Here is a 27306-nt window from a genome sequence, read left to right as displayed (position 1 = left end):
TATCTCGCATTGAGCTTCGCGCAGGATGCGGCGAAAGGTTGCGCGTCTCCAAGAGGACAATACGGAGTTGCAGACATTTATCTAAGCCGCTATAAAGCTTTGAATATGTTTGCGGTTTTCAACATAAATGCGTGTTGACTGTTTCACCTCAGCACATTGGCGCACAAAAGAGATGGTTAAAAATCTAAAATGCTGTCTCATTTCAGCAATTTTGAAAGATATATAATGTCGCAAATAAATATAATAACTTGTCTTGCGGGAAATTTTCCATTTTCACCTAACCGGGCCAATATTTTGTGTTTATTTATCACAAAGGTGCTTAAGAATTTTTTGTGCGTCTGCTTATAATGGAAAACAATCAGGCCAGTTTTGTGAAATTGGAATCACTGGTCTAGGTCATCATTGTTCATTTTGAGACTTTTTTTTTCTCGTGTGTATTGTTATAATAGACTTGTCCCACCCAATTTCATGTTGTGAAGTGAAACTGGCTTTGGGGGATGAATTAAAAAAAAAAAAAAGTCATAAGCCTTTTCATGGCTAATCCTGAAAACGACAATCATCTTCGACACCACGCTCTAAGGCAAAAGAGTTTCCCAATTTAGCATTGCCCACCGGACGAGGATGCCTGCTTGGAATTGATGCTCAGTTGGAAGAATTCCTGAGGAAAAGTTTGTCAAACTATGTGAGAGCCAGTATTGAGAATATTTTGGGGAAGGGGATCCTGCTATTTCATTCAGTGAAATTGCTTTCGAAGCAGAATTTCCCTCAAAGCGAATCTTCAGCCCACGTGACCAACTTGAATGCAGGCTGTGCCATTTCTGACCTGTGAGCTGGTGGTCACCGGCCGCTGGGGCGATGCGGAGGTACGGCGTGGTCAGCTGAGTCACCAGAATGGCGGCTGAGCGTGACACGGGGTGAGTAGATCCACGATGTCATGCAGCAGGTAGAGAGAGACACACACGCACACACACACACATGCATGTAAAAAGAGAAACCACAACTCACAACTCTGCTGAGGTGTCCTCATAATTTTGTCTATGCAATGTAAGGCTGCTGAAACGAACATTCTGTGGCAAATGGAAAACGTAGTTGTTCTCCTTCACAGCAGCCTGCCTGCTTTGGCATGGACGAGACAATTCTATTGATTTTTCATTTGACAAACAACACAAAACCAAATTGGCTGTGGGTCAAACGTTGCGTTTAGGGTAGTTGGGAATATCCGAACTAAATAGATGCAAGCATCCTTGAGAATTTGAATGATAGCTAACAGTGGAGGGTTCAGGAATCGTGAAAAATCCATTGGGCCCATGAACCGTGAAGGCACGTAAAGCGGGTTGACAACTGCCAAAATATGAACCATGTCATTGATTAATCAAAGTCAACTCAACTATCCTTGCCTTAAGTGTCGACTAGTGGTTCAACTTCTACAACTGAAACATCTCTGTTCAAATGTGTTAATTTGTTAGAGGCGACCACACACAACATTTTAGAACGTGGTCCTACCTTTGGTAGCGACTCGGACGCAGTCGATTTTGGTCTCCTGTACAAAAGAAAGAAAAGAAGGTCAGAAAAAAGGGATTACAAAGAATGACAAAAATGCATCTTAAGCAGGGTACATACGGAGCCACTCACAATTCGCTCAGAGACTGCGACAAAGGCATGTACTTGAACAGGAAAACCTTTGATGCACATTAGCGCCAGCGAGCTAGCTGACAGCAACGTGTGTTTGGTTCCTGCGACAGACCTTGTGTTTGAATATATAATAAATAGCCAGTTATGACCTCGGCAAAGTTTAGCCCTCACAGAGCAAGTGAGCGAGAGCGAGAGAGAGAGAGAGACGTTTACAAAAAACACTTGTGCTAAAAGGAAGAAAGGACACATGCAGGGACAAGGAGGTTTGTGAGCGACACAAAGGACACCGATGTTGTGTCCCTGAGCTGGGCCTGCCTGCTAAGGTTGACCAATGATGAGCCAGACACTCACCGGCCACTTTAATAGCCAAGCGCAAAACATTCTGTCCTTAAAATCAGAATTGTAGCACTTAATTGAAGTTGGTGCTTCATGGCGGGAAAAATAATCGCATATTACATCGCAGTAGAGGTTATTAAAAAAAATAAAAAGAATGATTTTGTATTTATTTATTTTTAATTGTCCCTGAATCAGTTGGTTTGTGGTTTTGACACTCATTGACTGGTGCAGGAAAAGTTTGAGTACGCGTTGTATTCTGGAGTGCCAACTAGCTAATTGAATTCAACCCGGGCCTCACACGTTATTACCGCTGCCCTCCCGCAACGAACGTGCTGCCGCTGCTCAAGGAGGCCAGCGGTGGCACATTCTCATTCAGCTCTATCGACTGGCGTGCTCTGCAAATTGCTATCGAGCGGCAAGCGAGGAGGGACGGTGGAGTGAGGGTCACGTAGCATCCACTTGAAGACAGGGGGCTGGCGACCTGTACGATCGGTTGGCTGGCTTTCCTACCGCCGCGCTCGCAAAGCCACGCGACGATTACCGGAAATCCAACCAATGCACTAAATTTAAGTCTGGGATTTGGCAATAAATCCAAAACGCAGACACTGCTAGCTCTGGGTAGTATGGCTGAAAAGTGTATCATGATACAAATATTTCACATGAGGCGATAAATCTGCACGATATATCAATAAAATAACGTCACCACAATAACGGCACAGGAAATATGCATATCGCTGCAGCAGCACATGTAGACAGACAATAGAACAATATTCAAAGGCATCTATTATTTAACCTCTGTGAAGAACAAATAATTCTGCATATGACTGTGTCACTTACTTTAGTTGAGTGAAATGCTTTGTTTGTCTGCATGAGTAATTTAGACTGCCGCTCGGCGGACACACACACCAGAAGGCGCCGCAATGAATTCATCATGAAGTTCAAACTGTTTAATCCTACTATTCGATGTAATTATGTTCTTATTACAATGTGTTTTTATGAACCGCTATTTTCCCCTGGTCACCGGCACTAAGCATCTGCTTTGTCGCAAAATGTCGGTCCCACTGAGTGACTGTCGTTGACATCAATGCGTCTCACCCCGTTCGCAGTGCTGACGGCCTGGTAGTAGATGCTGTAGCTCTTCTGGGGCAGCAGTGGCGCATTCCAGTATCCGCTGTAGGTCTTGTTGTCGCCCACAGTGAAGGGTTGCGGCCCGTGGATGCCGCCGGCGGGGAACTGGGCGGCGAAGTAGTAATGCGAGTTGAGCTGCGTGGCGTTCTGGAAGTGGATAGGCACCGGGTAGCAGCGCAGGATCTCGGCCGTGCCCCGCACCCGTCTCGGACGCTCCTCCTCCACCACCATCTGGTAGGCACTGCGAAAACAGCGCAACACAGACACCAACATCTTCACAAAGAGCAGGGGGCGGCAAGACAAAATGTTGAAAGATCCATAAAAACAAACAACAAATATGTCTGGAGCCGCAAAAAATTAAAAGCCTTTTGAAGCCTTATAATGAAGGCGACACATGCTGTATGTATCTATTTTAGCTATATTAGCCTACTGTCAAAATGACTACGTTGGCTACAAATATACAATGTGACTTCATGATTCAATTTTTTTCTCCCTGCTGTTCATCCTGTAGTGCGGGAGTGCCCAAACAAATTTGACCGAAGATTTACTTTTCGATCTACTAGGGCGCCGCTAAAGAGCCGCATGGGGCTCTGAAGCTGTCGGTTGCCGACCCCCGACGTTGAGAGATCGGCATCCATGCATTTACATATTGGCGGGGAAGGGCGGTAGTTTTTAAAGGATAATAAATAAATATTCAACACATGTTGAATATTTATCCTTCATTTAAAAAAAAAAAAATTTGGTTTAATTTTTCAAAAACAATTTTTATGGATTTTTATGAGCTGCAATTACATGCGCATTTGCTACTTGGGATTTCTCCCAAATAACCCCAGTTGATAGATCCTGGACACATGAGCCGTCTTGCCTATGCCATACATAGGGCCGGAACATGGTCTCAAAGTTGGACTATCACTTCACTGGCCCCTTCAGTTGCTCCCGTGTGCAGTCCCTCTTTACCCTTTGTCCCGCCCGCCACTGTAATTAGAGGCATAACCCGCTTTCCTGACAGGATTAAATATTTCATCACATATCTAGCCACCGCTAAACAGGCAAGCCGCTGTGAACTTTGCCAATGGCGGCGCGAACGAGGGCCCTCGTGATTAAATGTCGGGTGAAAGCGTGCATGCTGTAAACGCTAAGGCGCACTTCATCATCCTCGCACCAACCGCAGGGAACAATTGATCATCTGCGCTGCGTGTTTGCCCGTGACCATCCGAGAGTACCTTAGCTAGCACATTCTGTTGATTTGATTCAAATCTGTCGCAGAAACCATTCAGCTATAAAGATTGATACAAATGCTTCAGTTGTGCGTCAGGATCCGAATATTGCATGCTATCAAACTGCCAACCGCAACAGAAGATCGAATCATTCGTAGCATTTAAGTTGTTGTTGTTGTTGTTGTCAAATAATGGACAAGTTCAAATGCCAAATAAACTATTTTAGAATGTTCAGCCCGACAAAAAACAATAGGGCACCCTTATTCTGAAATCAATACAGGTTAAGAAGGCGCTGCACATTTTGTTGTAAATTACACTTGACTCGCCGCTAGTACATTTTATCTACAAGTGCATAAAAATGCCGAGAGATGTTTTTTGGAAAATGTAAATGCCAATTCAATAAATATGAGAATAGTTTCAGCTCGTTAGATTTGAGAAAAACAATAGGGCACCTGATGGAGGAGCTATATATTTTGTCTTAGATTCAATTTGACTCTCTAGAATGGTTGCGGCTATTATACTTTTGAGCAATGAGTCCAACTTGTTTTTAAGTAATAACAAAAAAAAATGCTTAGAAATAAATTAGAAAATAGTTAAAAAAATAACAATAGCTCACCTATATTTCTAAATCAATAAACATTTAGAAGAGATTACATTTTGACTTCGTATAATGAAGGCTGCCTGAAAAGGTTGTAGTTTTTTTTGTTTTCGTGACAGGCATTTTTGTTATTGCGATTGTTAACATTCAAAAATCACAAATAATTTGAGAATTTTGGGACCAAGTAACGTTTCATCATAACACTCGGTGGAAGTTTCACACACTACACTGTTAAGTGGCACAGTTTCACAACACAAACACGTTTTCATGCATGTAACATTTCCGCATTTAACATTTCGGTAGTCATGAAGCCGTAATCACGACCACGGCGCAAACATCGGCGGCAGCTGCGAGCGGGCTCTTTGTCAGTGGGCAGCTTGCTGACCTCCGTTGGCACGCCGCACGCATAATAAACCGGACCGTCGACGAGACGAGCAAGTCTCTGGTCCGACCCCAGTTGGTCGACCCAGCGGACAAAGTGGTCTCTGTCAGACGTACAGAGGCTCCGCAGTGGTGATCCAGTTGGATACACCCGAACGTAAGGAAGGGAAGGAGAAAATGCAAAGCAAATAATACAAAGTTGCAGACATAGTTGACATTCTTTTGACTTAGCAACGGTTGAGATTCTTCATGCAATATGATTTTTTTTTTTTAAATACACGTGTTAAGGGAAAATTTACTGTAGTGCCTACATGAAAAGTATTTCAAAAAAAACTATCCCTGCATCCATTTTCGGATCCGTTTATCCTCACAAGGGTCGTGGGGCGTACTGAAGCCTATCCCAGCTGTCTTCGGGCAGTTGGTGGGGGACACCCTGAACTGATTGCCAGCCAATCGCAGGGTACATCACACCTAGGGACAATTTAGAGTGTGCAATCAGCCTGCCATGCGTGTTTTTGCAATGTGGGAGGAAATTGGAGTACCCGGAGAAAACCCACGCAGGCCTGGAGAGAACATGCAACCTCCACACAGGAAGGCCGTTTAAAAAATAAACATGCATCATGGAAAAAAAAAAACAATTCAAATAAAAGTGTGCTGGGGTAAAATTATTTAAATTTTTATTATATAAAATACAAAACAAATCTGTTTGGACAAAGTAAGTATAATATATTGAAAACAGACTGCAATGCAAATAATATTAGCGGTAAATATATCCAACTGTTGGAATTCGTTCACGGGAAAAAAACTAAAACTATCTTAAAAATGTTGGTATCGCAATAAATCAGGATGCTTTTCAGTATGTTGGTGGCATCTGAGAGTTGCCTAAGGACTGTTGCAATTGAAAGTACGAATAAACCAAGACCGCACGGAACAACCGGATGTTGTTCTTGTCAGGTAGTTTAAACCAAAGACACATCAGTTGGATACTTGTGAAGGTTTGGCTCGGGAAATGAATTTCTACTCTTGCTCGAATGACTTCATCCAACGGTGGGCATATAACAACTCTTTCGAACAAAACAGCTGAAAAAGACGAAGTGAATCTGTACTTTCTGTTCCGCCTATCTGCATCTTGCAGGGAGGGGCGGGGGGGGGAAAGACAGCCTCAAAAATAAAAATGAGGCTCCCGCAGGTGTCTTTCTCTGCTGCTCCATGCGTCATTTAATGCTAGAGCACAGGGAAGGCAGCTTTTCCTTTCCCGCGGCAAAGTCGAGAGCGCCAAAGGCTAGGAGGCTCTCAAGGTTAAGAACTCATGTCATGTGCAAATCTCAACCTGCTGCTTCGCGTCTGCGGCAGCTGCAGACGCAAACGTACGATTTCGGAAGGATCGGGGACAATGATGACAAACCTTTTTCAGGAGTTTGTTTACATGGAAAAGCAACAACTTCACGAGACGATTTGGGGGAGGGGGGTGGAGGATGCACATATTCTGCTTTTGTTTTTCAAAAATAATCACTGCTGTCATATTCATGTGATTTGCTTGTCATCAGCTCACAGTTGCAAAGGATGACTCACTTGGACAGGCCCGAGGCTGAGGACACAAACACAAGGATGCCGGAAGACATGAAAACAAACAAGCCTCATAGCCCCGTTTTTTCATGGTGAAGTCTCCCCCCCAAAAAATCTAATTGGCACTCATATTAGCTGAGCCAAAATGATTCAAAATTCCAAGGTTGGGGATCGTTTGGCTAAATTACTTTGAAAGAGTTCAAGAAATTCGCAAAATAGATTCTTCAAGGCAAAATGGCTGACTTCCTGGTTCAAGTTCAAGCGTGGGTCTTTGAGATTTTTTGTATTCGTCACCTTGTCATAGACACATCCACCAGATTTTATGTTGATCGGTGAAACGACAGGTGGGGCGGATTTCTTTTCCAACTTTCAGAGGGAGCATTAGAGAGTGAGTTTTCGGCATGGTGTTCAGGACCAAGATTTTTGCTACTAACAAACAAAAAAAAGTTTTGTGGGTCAATTCATCAGTCCTTGCAGCCAACAAGAAGACCAGTTTCACCAATGAACATGACATTTGGTGGATGTGCATATCATAACAAAACAGAAGAAAATATCTCACGGACCCATGCCAGAAATTTAACAGGATTTCAGCTATTTTGGGGTCAACAGGTCAGGCAAACTTAAAGACCTTTGAAGTACTTTGGGGCTCATTTGGAAATCAGTCAAACGGAAGCAGGTATCCTTTTTTTCCCCCAATGCCTTCAAAGTTTGATCATTTTGACATCACTGCTAATATTATTTTGTTGATCTTTTTATTCTTTCCTGATTACATTTCCTCAATTTGCCATTGTTACTTTCCTGTGTGGCTGAAAAGGACCTAATAGTTAATAAGGCATTATAGCAAAATCTTAAAACCATCATGTGTATACGAATAGATTTATTTGATCTCAGCTGTTAAAAGTGGCCTGACGGAGGCCCGAATGATACGGCCACAACCTGCGCCGACACCAATTAGCCCCCCTAGCCTCTCTACACAGCTCATCGCATAGATTTCCCCTCCGTGGACCCATTATGCCGGATTGACTCGCCATTGAGCGGACAGTGGCCACGGGAGTCAGATTTATTTTTCATGTGGGCTGATAACAGGGGCGCCGGCCTCTCCATCACCATTTTGACTCACGCTACTGCTAACGGGGGCTGATTTAAAGCGGCCGTAAACCAAACAACTCCGAAACCGTCATCGGTGCTGCTCACAAGGTGCGAGAAGACGATGATTTTTGTCACGTGTTTAGTCACAGCTCTTAGTGCGTGCCAAGCCTCCGGCAAAGAAAGTTATTGCTCATTTTAGGGGTGTCTCAAATCACTTGCCGTGCTCTAGTGCAGATAATCTGGTGCTACAGGGCAGGCGGGGGGGCGGGGGGGTGTTACGCACATGGCGCACATTTGCAAATCAAAAGGAGTTTAGCATGATTAAGAATATTATTTTCAAAATATAGCAAGGTAAAAAACACATCTGTTAAGGAATTCTCTCTCTCTCTCTCTTGATACATATATATCATTTCAATTGGAAAATTGGTTTTGATTTCAAAGATTTAATTGCATCTAATCATTCCACACAAATATAACGAGATGTTTTTTTTTTTTAAAACTGTCACACCACAGTGATTTATTTTATTTTATTTTTTTAAGCACCGAGCATACTCCGGTGCAGATTATCTGACGCTGCAGGGGACAAAAAAAGCATCTCATTTGCAAAACCACGCATCGTATTTGAAACATCTCCGCTGGCTGGAGGCAAAGGTGACGCCGGCAGAAGAGGTCTAATTTCGTGGCAGCAAAGATAAGCGGAGGCATCGCCAATCATTTATTGCCGCACAAGCTTGTAAACATTTATTTTGATGTGAGGTGGGTGGATTCTGGCCGCTGACGAACGGGGCAAACGATACAGCGACATTATTGATAGACAGTCGCCTTAATCCTCTTAAAGGAACACTGTCCCCTCTGGTGAGAAATGTTCCCGGAGATTAGCGTCCCAATCCAAGCGGTATATATTTTACATATGATAGCAATTAGCTTCTCCTCGGATAATCTCCGCTATGACTTGAAATCCGGACGGAGTGGCGGATGCTTGACGGACAGTCATCATGGCGTTATCGTGTCATCTTCTAGCGGACTTCCTGCAAAACATTTCGAAAACGCCCGCCAGCGCTATCAGCTAAAATAACCAAATCAGCGTGTCACATGATCAAATCAAATCTGCTTCTGCTGATTCTGCTGCTGCCGCTCTGCGTTGCTGCTAGAAACATCACGGCCCCCCCCCCCAAAAAAGTGAACAAATCCCTCTCACTCATCTTCCCTCACGAGGGCTTTAAAAGTGATTTCCTAAAGTGTTCCATTTCAGAATTGAATTAAACATCATCTGAATGAAAGACCTTTTCCAAAATCACATGCAAGGTCTTCTGTTTCACCGAGGTCATTTTCTGTTATTGGGTTTTTGTGAGGGTGACGCGAAGTTTGTGAGTGTAACCCCCCACGCTAAGATGTCTATGTCTTTCCTTACCATGGCAACGAGGGGCGACGTTAGATTTGTAAAATTGTTTTATATTATGAACTTTGACAAATCTATTTTAATTGCCTATTGATTTCAGAGAAAAATAATTTCTAGCTTTAAATCTGCACATTTTTAAATATACGAAAATATTTATACACTATTTACATTTGGTTTTGCTGTTTTTTTGTTATATATTTTTTTGTTTTACATTTTGTAAAATCCCGAAAAAAATAATTTCACATAAAAAACAACGAGATCATTTGAAAATAATAATAATTTGCATTTGAAAGAAACTACCCAAAGAATAACAACTGATCGTGACCGACGAGGTGTCAATAATCTGCGGTGCACTCGCGTGTACGCTCGTAGCCCCCCCCCCCACCCCTCCCCTCTGAGAGCGGTGAATTCAAATCTGTGCAGCTATGCCTAATATTGGAGTCAAAGAATATGCTTGGACAAAGATTATGAAGGTCTGAAATCAAGAAAAGAAGAAAAAAGTTGGCCTGAGTCGGCTGAAGTTAGCCTCTCCAAAGAATTTTTGGTGGGCTGGCTGTAAACAAAAGCAGCAGCCTGCTGTGCTAATTAACGGAGGTTGCAATTCACCACGCGCTTTGTCATCATTTGAGCTTTGTAATTGGCCCGCCGAAGAGACGCCAGGCGGAGCGGGTCCTCCTGGACGGTACCTGCGAAGCGATTAAAAAGCCATCTTTCTTTCTGCGAAGGCACGCCTCGCTAAACACTGAAATTGTCACGACTCGGAACTGCAACTTTGAGTCTCTTGAGTTTTGCTGCCTCCCCAAGAGGGACTGTGCTGCTGGGCACTCATTTGTCACCCGGTCCCCGCCTCAAAGTCTGGTTCTTCAGAGCTTAGTGCCGAGCTAGGCTTGCTCAAATTGTTGCCCACCGAGGACAGGTATCACTTTATGCTCACCTACACCTAAAAAATAAAGAATGTGGAGCTTTCTTTTTTGTTTGTTTGTTTTTTCTATTTTATTTTAATGAGAGGATGAAAAGACTTTTGGATCTTTTAAAAAATGGTTATCGCTGCATTCACATGCAGAAGACCGACTGTAGCAAGTTCCATAGACTGATACCGTCTATTTAAAAAAATGATGAAGCAGGTATTTATCCTTCAGCAAATGAAAATGATGACTTTGCTTAAGTCCCGCCACAGAGGCGCTAGCTAACAATGCCCTGTAAACGTTCCAACAAAACGAGTTCAAACGAGTTCCTCGGCCGCTCGGAAGCCCATCGAGGTTCAGGGTGAGACTCCCCGCTAACATAAAAGACTCGCAGAGGCGAGACATCCTGCAGCTAGCTTGCCGAGTAATTCTTCTGATCTTCAAAGCCAAAACGTTCGAAGCTCCAAGGACTAAGTTCTTTGATAATTTTCCTAGCGTCGTCATAACGTGTACTAATGTGGTTGTTTTGGGGTTGGAGGTGCTTTTACTGCCCTACCTGACTGGAGCGCCTCTGCTCTGGGCGGGCTTCAGCAAGACAGTCACTGTGCTGTCCGTCTGGTTTAGCGATGTCTCCTGGTCGTACGTCGGCATGGACGGAGCTGAGGGAGGAAGCCAAGATGGGTTTATATTAGTGCATAAGCATACAGCAGCATGAAAATAATCATTAAAACATCATACAATTTAATCTTGCGCTTCCGTGACTTGAACAGGGGTTGGAAACTCGCGCCATGACTTATTCAACAGGCCCACAGAAACTGACCTGAAATCTTGGTGGTGAACTGGGTGGCCACGGCGGGGCCGTAGCCCTTGGCTGTGCTGGCACGCAGTGTGAAGGAATACGTGGAGCCCGGGTGAAGGCCCGCAAAGGCGTGGGTGGTCTCGTTGCCCGCCTTGGCCACTTTGCCGCTCTGGTTGGAGAGGTCCAGCTCGGGGTCGAAGGAGCTCACCGCCTTGTAGGAGATCTATGAAGGAGATGAATATTCAGTGGGGAGAGTGTGTTGCTGCTGCTGCTGCTGCTCCAGGGTCTGCGCTTGAAAACAGCTCCTACCATTTAGCCTGTTCTTGTGAGAATCTAGTCGGATTGAGAAAAAACAAACGAACACACAAAAAATCCTAGCAAAAAACGGCACTCCATTGCTTTGTGAATGTTCAACAGTTTATATAACATATGTATTTATCTTAATATTTAAGCATCCATCCATTTTTTGTAACCAAAGACAATTTAGTCTTCGCATATTTCCATCCATCCATCCATTTTCCGCTTTATCCTCACAAGAGTCGCGGGGGGTGCAGGAGCCGATCTCAGCCGTCTTCGGGCAGTGGGCGGGTGACACCCTGAACCGGTCGCCAGACAATCGCAGGTCACACAGAGACGAACAACCATCCGCGCTCACACTCACACCTAGGCACAATTTAGAGTGCCCAATCAGCCTGCCATGCATGTTTTTGGAATGAGGGAGGAAACCGGAATACCCGGAGAAAACCCACGCAGGCCCCGGGGGAACATGCAAACTCCACACAGGAAGGCCAGAGCCGGGATCGAATCCACGACCTCTGCACTGTGAGGTCAACACGCTAACCGCTGGACCACCGGGCCACCAGAAATCAAGTATGTCTTTGCAGATGCCGTGAACAGGATTCGAACCAGGATCGTTCATACCCACCACAACGCTGGGTACGAACCACTACACGATGCACATTATATTGGACTACAAAATGGTGTCATTTTTAAAACTGCTCTAACTGTCAATCAAAACTTGAAAGGCTTCCTATATGCCGACAAAGTGTGGCTAATGAAGCCGGTGCCGCTAAGTGCTAAGCTGATCGCTCCCTGCTCATTTTTTTCCGCCATAAGTCACTGCTTTACCCGACTCGTTTATTTAGAGCATAAGTGGCGAGGTTACAGCCCATTTATTCACCCCCCCCCTTCCTCCGACACCGCACGCGCCGAAGGTGTTGATGATGGCATACGTATTTATATTTTATGCATTTGAGATGCTTCATAAATCCCGAAACCCAGCGTTGAGGTAAAAAAAAATTGTAAACCAATATTACGCGGAATGGGATTTGCCGACATGTTTTCCATTATTTCTGCTGTCACATTCATTAAGGACGTCGGGAGAGGCGGTGACGGGTAATTTCAAACTGAAACATGGCGATATGCGCTTGGGTGGCGCAGACAAAAGGACTTAAATGAGAGAAGGCTTCCGAGCATTTCCAAACTTGATGGACACAAATTATGAGGCGCTCCCAACTCCCTTTTGTGTGCCTTAATTGGAATGATAATGGAGCTTTTTCCTTTTTACGAGCGGCGCGTGTGGTGTTTTCTTGAAGTGGGGACTTGAGTTATTCTGAATGGATATTAGTGAAAGCACTTGCCTTAATGCCTCCCCGCAGAACCCACACAAAGAAAGCCACTGCCACTTGCAGGACGCCGAAACTCGTACCTGACAATCACAGCGCCGTTGCCGCCATAACTGGCCTCGTTTCGGGGATGTTGGGGAAACAAAAGCTTCTGACATTACGTTTGCGGCTGATTGAACTTTTAAACGCTGTGGGCAAGTCCGGAATATATGAACAACAGATCCGGGATTGTTACCAGGAAGAATAGCCAGCAGGCTTGTACGTTATGGAAAAAAAACCCAACAGAATATACATATGGAAATGGACACTACCTCACTGACTAGAGACGGAAAGGTGAAAAGCCGCAATAATAGTCAGAGGCACTACCATATTTTCCGCACTAAAAGGCGCACTTAAAAGCCTTCCATTTTCTGAAAAGCTCACAGCGCGCCTTAAAATCCGATGCGCCTTGTGTACGGTCATTGCGGTAATATTTGGACCCAAAAATGACTCCTTGCTCGAGACATGCTGACAGAGTTCAAACTTAAGGCGATCGGTTACACAGTTGAACACGGAAATAGAGCAGCGGCAAGATAGTTCAACGTTAACGAGTCAATGTTATAACTTGCTGTTGGTGAAGTGAACTATGTCGCCGCTTTATTAAGTAAGTTTTACTGACATTTGATCATTCTGTTGGCCTTTCCTTGAGCGTAGCTCCATCTAGTGGATGCATTGTAGATTGCGTCTTATAATGCGGTGCGCCCAATGTATGAAAAAAAAAAGACAAAATAGGCCATTCGTTGAAGGTGCGCTTCATAGTCCAGTGCGCCTTTTAGTGTGGAAAATACGGTACAGTGACTGCAGCACAAAAAGTTCTACATCTATCAATAGCGACGGTATTTGCTATCGCTATACATTCTGTTTACAGTATACGAATCACAAACCGCGCATGAATATTCGATACCATGCATACCCGGAGGTCGGTGTGAAAAGCAAGAATCGGAAGCGCCGTATGTCGGAAGCGCGAAATATATGAATTTGCATCATAAGCAGATATAAATATGAACAGCAGAAAGAATAGTCAGCAGCATTATAGGCAACAAGGAAATAAAAGACTGAATTGGGGGTGACTATACATGTACAATAATAATAATAATAATAATAATATACAAACAATGACGCTACGCGGATGTGAACGTGAAAAGAAGGAGGCAAAATCAGTTAGCTCGATTGTATTAAATTAAAAGCTGTGTTAACAGATTTTAAGGGGGGGTTTCCAAGCGAACAAATGAACAAAAAGCCTATTGTTTACGGGTAGTAGCAGTAAGTGGTGTGTTGTGAGAGCCGGGAGGCGGTTATGTTCCATAAAGTGGATCTCACACACACAAACACGGGCACGCACGGGAACACACTTCCCATTTACGTGTCGTATGAAATTTTAAAGAAGATAAACAGCCGAGAAGTGTCGCTCTTGAAGCCATTAAGCCAACCTGCTGCGTGTGGTGTATTTTTCGCTCTCCTTTTTTTTTTAATTTTTTTTTTTATGGACATTGTTTCTGCATCCACTCGACTAAACAAAGACCCCCGCCGCCGCCGCCGCCGCTCAATCCTCGTTCTTGTCCAATGAGAGGAGACCCCCGCTAACCCAGTCAAAATAACGTAGCGCGGTGAGCAAACACCAACCAGAGAGGGAATCAATCTGTGGGAAAGGCGGCGGGATTACTTCCCAAACCAAAGGCTTGGTTAAGATCAATGTGTGTGTGTGTGTGTATTTGCCTTGTGGAGGCGTGCACAAGGGTGGCGAGCGGTCATGAGTCAACATTGACTCGCCACCGCAGCCTCGGCGAGAGAGAAATTGTGCTTTCAATACAGTTAGTTCAAAGAGCGAAATACGACTTGATACACAGTATTGTTTTTACTGTCAGTCACTTGTACGTGTGTCTTCATTTCACAGGTTCGGGTTGAAAGTGGTTCGCTTATATTTGGACTTGTATAAGTGCATTTTATATTCACGCATCACACTTGAGAGTGTCTTTTTGATTTCGCATGTTAATAACTGAGGGTTGATCACTTATTTTTAGACTTGGACTTATGCCTCATTGTTTATCTTATCTTATTGTTGCACAAGTACAAGAGTGTTTCTATCACACTTAAAAGACTGTCTTACTGTTTTTTAGCGACGCAAATGAAAGTGGTTAGAGTGTCTTATTGTTGTTAACGCCTAATGATTGAGAATGGTGAGCTTATTTTTGCACTTGCACAAGAATGAATGACGCCTTTTAAAATAAATCATTAAAAAAAGATTAGTGAACTTTTATTATTAACTATAATTGTGTTTTATAAAACGCGTGGACCTGCCTCCTATTGATAATATTATGTTATTTTATTCGCAACAATAATAATACATGCGTTGGAGCCTAATTGGACAAAAATGAATTGAGACGAATTTTTGGGGGATGTGCGCGTACCTCATACTGCGTGATGACGCCGTACGTCTGCGCCGGTTCTCGCCACGTAACCACAATCTTCTCCTCGTAGGCGCTGCCCTGGATGGAGTCCAGGGGAACGGCGCCGGGCACTGCGGGGGACACCCACACGCGGCACAGATTAGTGACACCGATGAATAAAAGTGGCACGCATTGGCTTCGCTGTGATTTATCCCGCCGTTGACAATCATCCAAAGAGCTTTTCAAGGACGTCCATTACACAAATGGCCGACGGCCAAAGTCAAAGATATTTTAATGGGAATATTTCAAGTCGTTGACAATAACGATACGCATGCTGCATGTCATATGGCGGAGATGAGTGGCATGCGGGCGCACATAAATAAAAGGAGACCGAGCGCCATCTCTGACGGGACGTTGACGGGGGTCCGTGACATTGTTGTAGATTTTTTCGCTAGCTACAAATTTTGATCCAATATGTTTATCAATGGGCTGCTTCTATAGAGGGGGTGTCAAACTCATTCCACATTGTGGGTCACATACGGACTCGGTAGATGTCAAATGGGCCGAACCATTAACATTATACCATATTGTGCTATAAATCACCAAAATATCATCACTTTCCTTTGCTTTGGAATTAAGAGGCATTGATTGGCACTTTCCTATCATTTGCTGCGTTAGGTCTATCTCAGTGACAGACTGAGACTGCTGTTTTCGCCACTAATCAAACCAATGTTGTCTTCTACTGTGATCAAAACAGTGTGCCCCCTAGCGGATAATCCACAAATTGCATTTTATTTAAAATATTCATTCTGTCTTTAATGCATTTTTTTCACTTTTAATTTATCCTGCAGGCCGGATCGAACCTCCTTGGGGGGCCGCTTACGGCCCGCGGGCCGTAGGTTTGACACCACATATTCTATAAGAATGCTGAAGGGGAGGCGTGGCTAAAAGGTTTGGTTTTGAGCCACTAAATTAACAATCAAGTGTGCCTTGCTTGAGGTAGCTAATTTCTGGGACTCTTTTCAGGGGGTGTGTCATCTCGGACAGGAAGTTGTACGTAGCTTCAAAAGTTCCTCAAAAAAAAATTAATAATTTAACTCTGCTGACTCTCCGAACAGGCTCTCGAGCTCACCGTCTTCATCCGTCTGCACCTCCAGCTCGGCGCTCTCCTTGACGCCCTCCGAGTTGCGCAGCACCAGCTTGACGCTGAGGTTGGTGTAGGGCGTCAGGTTGTGGATGGTGTGCTGCGGGTCGCGGCCCTGTGCCTCGTAGCACACCTCCTCGCGGGTCTCGTCTTTGCCGCCCACCCGCGAGCGGTACTGCGCCGTCAGGTTGTAGCTGTGGCAGCGCGTCACGTTGTAGCCTAGCGGCTCCCAGCGCACCGTCACCTGCTTGGATTGGATGTCCAGCACCTCCAGACGGCGCGGCCCGTGCATGGGCTCTGCGGGGACGAGATGGAGGGGAGAGTGTGAGGCCACATGCAGACAATCAATTAGGCCTCATGAAACGCCAGGTGGTGCGCATTAGTCTCGGCGAAACTAGGCGAATGGATGATATGTATGCGACCGCACAGCCTCCGCCGCTGTTCTTTTCTCTTTTCTCAACGTTTTGACACCTGGTCAAATTTCATCCGTTTGAAGTCGATGCGTTTCCTGTTTCAAAGGCGCAGCGCAATGGGGAGCAAAGAGGCAAAGGCACATCCCATCGCGGCGCCGCGTGCATGCCGACGCACCGGCAGCACTGCTGCTGGTGCAAGGCCTCTGCAGGGGGGCGCGTCATCCCTTCAGAGAACGCCATCTTTTCAAATGGCAGGTGGCTATTAATGGCGCCGTGCCGAAACGGAATAGGTCACTCGGACTGGAGGTACATTATCACAAGGAGTGTGCAACCCCCCCCCCCCCCCCAAAAAAAAGACGATTCAATGCGTTACATGAGGTGCGATAGGATTCATGCAGGGGTCATTGAATGACTCCATTGGATTTAGTGGAATTACGCTTCGATTCAATATGGGATATGTACATACATTCATTCATTCATTCAGCCGTCTTCGGGTAGTAGGCGGGGGACACCCTGAACCAGTTGCCAGCCAATCACAGGACAGGGCACACAGAGACGAACAACCATCCATGCTCACGCTGACAATTTAGAGTGTTCAATCAGCCTGCCATGCATGTTTTTGGAATGTGGGAGAAAACCGGAGAACCCGGAGAAAACCCACGAAGGCCCGGGGAGAACATGCAAACTCCACACAGGGAGGCCAGAGCCAAGACCTCCGCACTGTGAGGTCGACATGCTAACCACTAGTCCACCGGGCCGCCCCATGTAAATACGTATATCCATAAATACACAATGTGTGTGTGTGTGTTTGTGTGTCTTCTTGATCCAAATGCAAACCTAAATGACGTGATGCTTGCATATAACCGAGAACATCACACATCTGTAAAATGGCTGTTGCCACGTAAATACCAGTTTGGAATAGATCACGTCACATGCACGTAAACAGTTGAGATGAGATCTTCAGTCAGAAGGATTTCTGTAGCAATGACAAAAAGTCTGCATGTCAATATTTAATGCTGGTATGTAGATTCTGTGCCGATACTGGTATTGATATTTTGTCCCTCCCCTATAGGACAGCACCAGTCACCCTTCCTTCCTGCTCCATCTCTTGCTATTCATTCCCGCTGATAAGGAGTTGGTGTACCCCGGGATGGGACATGACTCCCCCCCCCCCCCCCCCCCCCATTCCTATCACCTCTAACCATTCTTGCTTTAGCCGCTGCCTTTTCCGTGCCTTTCCCCTCCATTCCTAATCCCTATTTTGCTGCCGTCCCGCCTCTCCGACAAGGATGTGAAGGCGGACGGCCTTGAGATAATGGGATCAATTTCCATTCCAGGTTAAATTTGCAGCCCATTTTCTCTGGAACTTAACACTTTAGCAGCTATTACGGAGGAGACAGGGGCTCCATTTCGGCTCCCATTCGCCCCTGGGGATACGCAACCCTGGCGGCGGATTGGGTGGGCGGCCATGTTTAACATTCATAGGGTGTATCCAGGTGGTTGATTGTGTGGAGGAATCTACGCCGAAAAACACTTTGGGACGCCTTCGGAAGGAACACGGCAACATCTGGAAAGAGAAGTTACTAAACACGGAGAACATCGAGGGTAACGTTGGAGAAACGAGGTCATCACGTTAGCTCGGGAGGCGCTAACGCTTGAAGAAAGGCTGAGCGACAGACGCAACAGCTGCGAAGCGGCGGATGCGTTCCCTCCCGAAAGAGAAGATGAAACAGCTTCACAAACTACCACCCTGCGGGCGCTGTAGCGGCACAGTGACGGTGGTTCACGTTGAGCTAGAGCGCTACAAACGTACCAGTCTGCATAGTGAAAAACATCTGTCTGGAAGGTGGGGGGGGGGGGGGGGGATGTCTGAGCCAATGATTTTATATATCAGTTTGAAAAATAGTTTGAAACTGAAGTAAAAGGCAATACTGCGAACAGTAACAGTAGCCTAAACTTTGCAAGATATTTGAGAAAGATCCAGATTGCGGTGGTGAAGTTAAAAGCTGATCAATTATGTATCACTTCCGCCGTTTTCAGACGACACAAATGTAGTCCAATTTTGAGCCGACAGAAGTGTCGCAGACAAACGTGGCGTCTTATGGCCCGTTTTGAGTAGCCTTGATGCGTCGTAGCGCATGTAGTGCGACATACTCAACGATTGGCATGTCAGGATTTTTTTTCCCCCGTTTTGCCGCATCGTGTGACACGACCGAGGTCGTTCTTCGATCGGTTCTTCTTAGGAAGACAGCGTCTTCCGACTTGTGAAGAGAGAGACTGAACGTGGCCCCACACAATTATAATGTGGTGTATTGTGTTTAAAAAGTGACTGGAACAAAAGGGGGAATATTACAAAAGTATGGGTATCATTTCTAATCATGCTACGTTGGCTAATTGCAAAGCTAGAAGGCGATTAGCAAACATGGTGCCGAAATGACTACAGCTGCGTGGCCCACTGAATTTTAACCTAAGCATGTGATGATTGGCTGGGGTCTGGTTGGAGATGGACTGACTTGTAGCGTCCAAGACGCCGAATCTTGGTTCGCTGACAGCGCGGCCATTGGGAATGGCAAAAATTGTGTCGACGTATGTCAAAAAAGTCGTAGTAAAATTGCTGGAAAAGTTCCATCCATCCATTTTCCGATCGGCTTATCTTCACAAGGGGGGGAGCTGGAGCCGATCCCAGCTGTCTTTGGGCGGTATGCGGAGGGACACCCTGAACTGGTTGCCAGCCAATCACAGTGGGGCGAGAAGTTTGAGTTCTTAAAACTGCAAAATATTTTACTGTAAATAGAAACTTTGCTTGCATTTATCAATTCCCTTAATGTACTTTTACTTGCAGCTTTAAAAACGTGTAAATTGGGTCACTCGTAACTCAAGGCACCACTGCATTTTTCATTTAGTTTTTTTTTTTGCATTTTTCTTTTATCGATTAAAAACAATCCCAATAATGATTTCGTATTTCATCTAATATTTTAGCATTTTTTTCTTCAATTTCTCACTGTCAGCATGAAATACTGTCCTGTTATTTTTTAAGAAAGGGATGAAAATGAAACATGTTTTTCAATCCGATTCATTGATGAATCGACAAAATAATGGACAGACTCATCGATTGACATCATGCCGAGTGCCGTCGCACAAGTTGTTCAGAACACGGCTAATAGCTCTCTTGACACCGAAAAGCAAACGTTCAGCTCTTGTGATATTTCCTCCATGTCTGCAGTTTGTTGACACACGGGCCCATTTATCAGAGGCGTTCCACCTAGATGCAAGTGTGACACCCCGCACAAATCACAGCGCCCGGGCTTGTCGGCTTGAGATTCACACGTTGCCGCTTTCTTCCCTTTATTTATTTATTTACCCCCCTCTTCCTCAAAGCGTTAATTTGATTTGTGTGGCCGGCCACCGTGCAATTTTGCCGCCGTTAAGCGCGTCCCTTTTGGCCCGCCTGAGTGCAGCCTCCAGATAGTTCCGCAAATAAAGGGGCTTAAAACTTGCATTTTCTGCTCGACTCACCGCGATCAGACGCTTTTGAATTCCGTTTTTTCCTTTGTTGCGTTTTAGACTTTGTCTCTTTTTCACCGCATGATAGCAAGCTCGAGGTGGTACTACTTCTTAAATTAGGCTAGTGGACAATTTTATATTGAGATTTATCAAATTGTTTTCAGTCAAATTTTTTTCTTTGAATATTGTACTCTTTTTTTCATTTTTATTTCCATCAATTTTTTTTGAATATTTTTTTAAACACCGAATAATTGTGTATTTAAATTATACAGCAAAAAAAAGCGAATATTTTATATTACAGGTACTTTGTTCCAGTTTATTGTAATTGATGTAATGCTCTATTTTGGTCAAATATTTATTCTAATTGGTTTCTGTTTTTGTGACTTGAAAAGTTCCATATATTTTGAGTAGTAGTAGTCTATTAGATTTTTCTGTTTGTCAAGGTATTTGTGTACTGTTTGTCTATTTTTGTCATTTTTCTAAGTGGTATGTATTTGTTTGTTTGTTTGTTTATTGAACATAAAACATATATACAGTAATAATTTGACAGAAAATAAGGTAGATAAAAAAAGTAAAAAGAAAGAAATCAATCTTCATTCAACACAGTTATTATGTTCAAGGGAGTCAATTGTCATATGTCACCGAATATGCTTCAAAATGTTCCTCGCATGTGTACAATTTTGATTTACTTGAATACAGTATTTCTTGAATGAATTTCAGAATTGTTTACTTTTTGCAGGATTTACAACTTAGCAGTTTTATGGAGCACTTTCCAAAAAAAGAAACGTTTTAAGCCGTTTTATCCGATTTTTTTTTTAAATTGTTCAATAAATGATTCACTTCATTTGTGAATTTCATTTGAATTTTTGATTTCATTGTGGCCCTCACTATGTTCCTCGTTAGATCAAAGAAGCCACTTTTTATGGTTAGCATTTTGTGACCTAAAATACGATTTTTACCATTATACCCCAAATATATCCAAGTGTACCATCGATATAATTTTCTAGTCAATTTTTGAAACCCCAGTGAATCTTCTTTCACATCCCATACAAGCCCCGTAGGCTTCATCGAAGTAAAAGTACTGACAATGCGAGTGGAATACATCCCAACATGGCCTGAATCGTATCTCTTCTGACAAAGACCACAAAGGTACAGACAAGAACATCTTCGGGTTTAGAAAAGAGCTCCAGTGAACAAATGTTATCACCGCCGCGTCGCTGATAGAAGTGAATCATTTGAATTTGGCATTTACATTCCCCCTCCCTCATCGCCACCATCATCATCATTATGGTATGACATTTGAATCGCGTTTGTCACAAATTAGCGGCACATTAGCGCACCCTGGTCAAACAATTCCCCAACCGCTCAAGTTTGCGCACCTGTTTCAAAGAACGACAAAGCTTTAAATGTGATGACACAGGTAAAATTAAGGAAAGGAAAAAAAACCCATTTCTTTCACGGATCTTTGCCGCTAGTGAACTTAAAGCGCTCTCTGCGTAGCATCTGGTTCTGCCTGGATTTTGAACGGAAGAGCAATTAGCTTATCAGATCATCCTCGGGCGCCACAAGCACACGGAGTCTTTATCGGATCCGCATCGATTAAGTGCAGAGACGCCGTCGACTCCCAAACAAGGACGAGAACACTTTGCCGGTGATTAGACAACAGTGTGCAGTCGAGACAACAGCTCCGAGGCTAGTCGCTATCTTGTTGCTAGAGTAACGACGCGCTGTTTGCGTATACTGAAATACGACACCATACATTGCAAAACAGAAGAGCAGAAAGGTCTCTTTTGATATTTGTCCCTGCAGCAAATGAAAATGGCTCAGCGTTTGTCGATTGATACTGTATTGTGACAGGACAGGATGTGACTCATTGCTATCTATCAAGCGACAGAATCAATCCATCCATCCATCCGCCTACCTGCGCCCTCTCGATTAATATTTAGTGTTTATGTCTATACCGCATTAGAATAGAAACAGTACCATAATCGACACCAATATGATACATTGCAATATCAATATTTTGCTCATCCCCCTTAATAAACTGATAGTTGACACTGTGTCATAAAAGAATTTGATGTCACAAAGTCATTATTTTCCTCTAAGTTAAAAAGGAGTAAAAAAAATAAAATAAAAAAAGATATCACACGTGTATCGTTACATTGATACAATATATTACGATACAAGGATTATGTACTACTGCAGTGTACTTATTCGTGACAACATAGCAATAGTTTGTTCCACGCCTGGCTAAAAATGAACAACATGAGATGAGTGTATCAATACTGATACAATATGTGAACTAGAAGACGAGTGTGCATGTGGCTTGCCGATGGGGAGGGGGAAGAGAAATTGGATGGATTTTGCATCCTGGCAGGAGCAGAAAACATGTGGATGGGCAACATTAAATCACTGTCAGGTTTTTTTTTTCACCGCCTTTGGTGAATATGAATAAATGTTCAAAAAAAAAACTAATGACCCCCACCCACTCCCCCCAAAGAAAGGCTTTGCAGATTCGATTGCACTGCGGTGGTAGCAGCGGTGGCTATTGAGGTAATGACACAGCTTGAACACTCAGGAAATCATTTTCATATCCCACAGAAGCGAGACACGATGATAGCCTGCGATAACCGACAATCAGAGCACCCATCACCTGTCTTCGAGTGCTCAAGAAGAGGCTCAGGCGGGTGGGGTGGGGTGACGAAATGGAAGTCACGAATGCTTACGTGGATGAAAATATCATATGATGTGATTTTCTTTCTTTTATGAAACAGTAACGTGACGCAAAGGTAGTTTTTTTTTTTTTTAACTGGGGCCGAGACCAAATATCAACATTGGGGCGCATCATTTCATTTGTTATGATACATCGAAGTGGGATAACTTATCCCAATTTGAGGGGTTATACAATAGTGATACACAAATACGTCCGCTCTGCTTACCGTATTTTTTCTGCTTATAAGTTGCTAGTAGAAGTCGCACCAGTCAAAAAAATAAATGCATCATGAAACACAAAAAAACAAAAACAAAGGGCAACTTTTAGTTCTGAATATGGAGATGGGATTCGGCCGCTGTTAAGTGCATAGCTGGATCGAGACAAGTGAGACAGAGGCCCGCAGGTCACCAAAAAGTCTGAACACCCCCGTTTGACCGTATTGATACACAACCCCCATTTCCCCATTGCAGGATTCACTGAACTGTGTTTGATTGTCTCCCCCAAGGACAAGGTTTGTGTTGGCATCAACGGCAACAAGTGCAAGCCTTCATTCAGCCTGACAGGCGTGCATGTCTTCTAACAGATGGCATTTAGGAAGGCGGCGCATGTGTTCCTGCGCGGCTCTTACATCAGCCTCTACATCCATTACCAAGTCAAAGACAAATGCTCAGCAGTTCGGGGGGGGGGGGGGCGGCAGTACACCCCACCCGCACACCTATATACAATATCCATATACACACAGAGGCTGGGCGGTACACCTTGAGGGCGGGGATAATCACCAGGATTTATTGAATGGTGCCAGCCGCTCCTCACTCTATCAAGTCCTTCTTTATAGGCCCGCTGATAAATGACACTGCCACCCTGACTGAGGTTGGCGGAGGTGTTTGGAGGATGGGGGTGATATGGGTGGGGCGGGCTGGTGGTGGGGGGGGGGGGGGGGGGTGCTGAGCTGTCTGATGAGCCGTCCCCCTCATTCCACCCACCACTAAACTGTGAAGGTGGCAATGGATGGCTGATTGTCTGCCTTCAAAACAATCGAAATGGACCTCAAGTCTTGTTTTGACACAACACGTGTCACCAGATCAGTGACTTCGCGGCACAGGGATTATTCATCTATTTTGTCCCACCCCTATTTTGGGCTGAAAAATCAATCGAGATCAATCAAATGTAATACCACGACATTAATGTGAATCATTTATGGCGTTTTGCATTGTGTGTTAGCACCTGAGCTGACTTTTTTTCCAAGACAACACAATGTGGTTGTTTTAAATAGACAAAGTGTGGATCTCTTTGTTTGATGTTTACTTGGACAGTAAACGAAAACTTGGGAGTGACATTAAACAGCTTGACGCCTCTGTTTTGCGCACGGCAACTTGTCAAACATTTCTCTGATACTCGCGGCAAACATCGATCACTTTTAAGCAGGGAAAATATTTTCTGTCGTCATACAGGATCGACACGGCATTCAATTTTAATTTTAACTCGAGGTGCTACATAATGATGTCATGCGAAATCTGGGCCTTTTTTAAGACATGAAAATCTACAAGTGAATACGCGGTTTAGTTGTACCGCACTTTCTGCTATCGAGGGGAAGAGCGTTTTAGTGTTCTGCTGTCACTATATGTCACTGACATAGATGGATGAGCAAAGCTACATTATTTGTAGGAGATAATAGTTTTTGGACTGATCAAGAAAACTTGGATCTTTTCCCGCAGCAACCATGATGAACGCACAGTGGTTGCAAATCACAACCTTAGAGAATTGCTTCCATGACATTTTACAAATTAGCCAACAAAATTCCCATGTTGCACTGGGGCGGGGGGGGGGCACGACACTCCTCACGTCATCATTTTTAAGAGGCTGCAAGACTATTTTGGTGTCCGCGCAAAAATGAGATTTCGTTGCCTTCTCGCAGGCGCTGAAGGTCACGAGATTATTCATGTTTAGTCGGGACAGATCGGGATGGATGGCCCCAACCTGAGCCGCCCCGCGAAGCCCGTCGGCCGGGCCGCCAGTCAAACGGCGCAAGATGGATGACGCCGGCTGCCGAGGAAGCGGCTCTTGATCTCGTCCGGCTTCTCTCCCTGACAGGGCCTAGCGTCAGCCTCGGCTCCTAATTGAGCGGTTAGGACTGGCAGGGTGGGGTACGATACATCACAGCGGCCCAAGACAGGACGGGACAGTTCCTCGCTCTCCCTCTCGCTCATCTGGGACGCGCTAATGAAAATCTGCAGGGCCGCATCTGTCGCTTTGCAAATTGAGCAATGTTTGTCAGGACAAAAAAGAAATAGGACGCTTTAATGCCAGGGCAAGGACATCCAACATTCACTAAGCAGGGCGGCCTTGAGAGGTTTCACCTCTAAAGCGGGGGCCCACGCCATTGTTGTCTGCCGCTCTTTTTTTTCTTTCCTTTCAAGGGTTTGCACGAGTATTTTATTCTTGTTATCCTCTTCGCTTAAGTGCACAGATTTCACAGCTTGCTAACATTTTCCAAATGCCTCCATTTTTCAGCATTTGGCAATAGCACTCTCGCCTCCATTTTCCTGTGAAGTTTAACAAGCCCTCTCTCCACAAATGATCAGGCGGTGGCCCCGGCAGAGCAGCACCCGGGGTGGTAACTCACACTTTTTTCGGCAACACTGTCGAGGGGCCGTCGTCGCATGGAGGAAACCATTTCCAGCCCCGAGCGAGGAGGCGTATTAAACTTTTAACAACATTGCAGTGGAGTTGTGTTGTTGAGTCCCAGCAGCGGCAAACATAAAACCTCACAAATACAAAATAGCTATATAATATACAGCGGTGTCTTCAGTGACCCAATTCGGTTTTTCAAGATACAGGCCCTCGTCGTATGGTGACACTTTGGCAGATTGTAAACACTTCATCAAAAAAAGAGGCTTCAAGTTGTGTATTGCCACTCCCGGTCGAAGTTTACAGTCAAACCAAAAGTGAATGATCTTGTGTATTTAAGACAAACTCATAACTTCTTAAAGTCTGTTTAGCTTAATGCTAACAAACAATGCACAAAGCCATTGATGGGCTAACAGTTGTTAAAACCTTTTAACTCATTCACTCCCAAAGACGTTTTTAAACGTCTTTTCAGACTTGGTGTAGAATTGGCTGGTACTGAATGAGTCGCTCCAAGTATATTTTTAGGTGGGGAGGGGGGGTTACTCCCACGCACACTTTTTGAGGAAAATGCAAACCGGAGATGTTTTATTGAAGGGTGGTTAAATTTAAGTTCCCCCAATGCAGTTCAATAGGCGACAATTATCGGCCGCTTTTCGCTATTTGCAGGTTGGCCATATCCCCACCTGCGGCGAATAGCGAAGGTCCACGAGAATATTATTGCAGCTTACTTTGTGAGTGTCGATTTTTTTACTGCCACCATATGCGGCCAAGACCACAAGGAGCAGCGAAATGACCACTAATTTGAAGAAAATAGGAAGCGTCGTCACAAGGTTTGCCCTGTGACATTTTGAAAGGCTTGAACTGTTTTACCGTGTGAACACCAACCACAAATGTTGACAAACTCATCGACTGATTCAGAGCAGAGAAAACGAACCGCAAGCGTGAAAGCAGCCGAAGTCTGCCTTCCCGTGTAAAGGTTGGAGATGAACTCCATCCATCTACTTGTTGTCTGCCCGGTGAGACGTGTCTAATTAACGCTGCCCTGAATGAAAAGCCTCCTCAACGTCCACGTACAATGTGGAGCGGCCATGTGACATCACATTGACGAGATGGGTTGAAAAGACCCTCATAATTTATTGGCCCTGGCAAAAAAAAAAAAAAAAAAGCAGGCGAGATTGAGTTCTGTAGGAGGTTGTGGGAGGACGACAAAAGTCTATTTTTTTTCTAACTATTATCACAGCCAGTAAGAAGTAGAAAGGAGAACTGGGCTCCTATAATGTCGGTTCTGCAAAAAGGTGATTTGCGCATCACTCAAGGACGCGTCTTCAAACAAGCGGCGGCGGAGAGCAAACGGTATAGACTCTGCCTTATTGTTACTTCCCTCCTCTTCAGACGCCAACTCATCTGTTGACTTGAAGCTGAGCGACCCAGGCAAGCACATGTACGACACTCAATGGATTAAGTTGTTGCCGTTTGCAATTCAGGGACCAGAAACATTTCAGCAGGTCTCAAAATCTTTTTTAATGGTTTCTATGGAAGGTAACATTATGGGAAATATCACGTTTCTGTGCATACCTTGGTGTCAAAATCACAGTTGAACTCCTTGAATCAAGCTTTTCCTTTTAGGAAAGGGCAACATCAATAGTTGGTGTTCTTTTTAAGAAAGTTATGCACCTTTTAAACCTACGTGTAACATGTTTTTTTTGGGGGGGGGGGGGTCAACGTCATTATTTTCGGAAAGAACATCAGTTATCTGTTTTTTTTCTTATGAGGAATTTTTGTTAGTGTGTCACACTGTCACAC

At 44.4% G+C, this 27306-nt stretch overlaps 1 protein-coding gene and 1 long non-coding RNA gene across 7 annotated transcripts in view; one reads left to right on the top strand and one right to left on the bottom strand.

Annotated features, from left to right (window-relative positions):
- LOC147194769 (receptor-type tyrosine-protein phosphatase mu) overlaps positions 1-27306 on the bottom strand; it is a 136813-nt gene that overhangs the window by 47380 nt on the left and 62127 nt on the right. For all 6 annotated transcript variants that reach the window (XM_086128948.1, XM_086128950.1, XM_086128949.1 and 3 more), the window contains exons 8-14: positions 16234-16542; positions 15123-15232; positions 11072-11273; positions 10808-10910; positions 3064-3337; positions 1504-1540; positions 824-898 (exon numbers count right to left, since the gene is read on the bottom strand). In XM_086128948.1, the coding sequence (XP_085985074.1) occupies positions 824-898; positions 1504-1540; positions 3064-3337; positions 10808-10910; positions 11072-11273; positions 15123-15232; positions 16234-16542 (1110 nt within the window). The remainder of the gene's footprint in view (positions 1-823; positions 899-1503; positions 1541-3063; positions 3338-10807; positions 10911-11071; positions 11274-15122; positions 15233-16233; positions 16543-27306) is intronic.
- On the top strand, positions 853-8182 carry LOC147194770 (uncharacterized). The gene is made up of 3 exons (XR_015102817.1): positions 853-914; positions 3165-3330; positions 6840-8182. It is a non-coding gene; the product is annotated as an uncharacterized LOC147194770 (long non-coding RNA).

The sequence above is a fragment of the Hippocampus guttulatus genome, chromosome 14, assembly GCF_054856545.1.
Source record: "Hippocampus guttulatus isolate MCC_2025c chromosome 14, RoL_Hgut_1.0, whole genome shotgun sequence".
In the NCBI taxonomy this organism is placed as follows: Eukaryota; Metazoa; Chordata; class Actinopteri; order Syngnathiformes; family Syngnathidae; genus Hippocampus; species Hippocampus guttulatus.
Note: the sequence above shows the minus strand (reverse complement) of the source record. Positions and strands in the feature narration are given on the sequence as shown.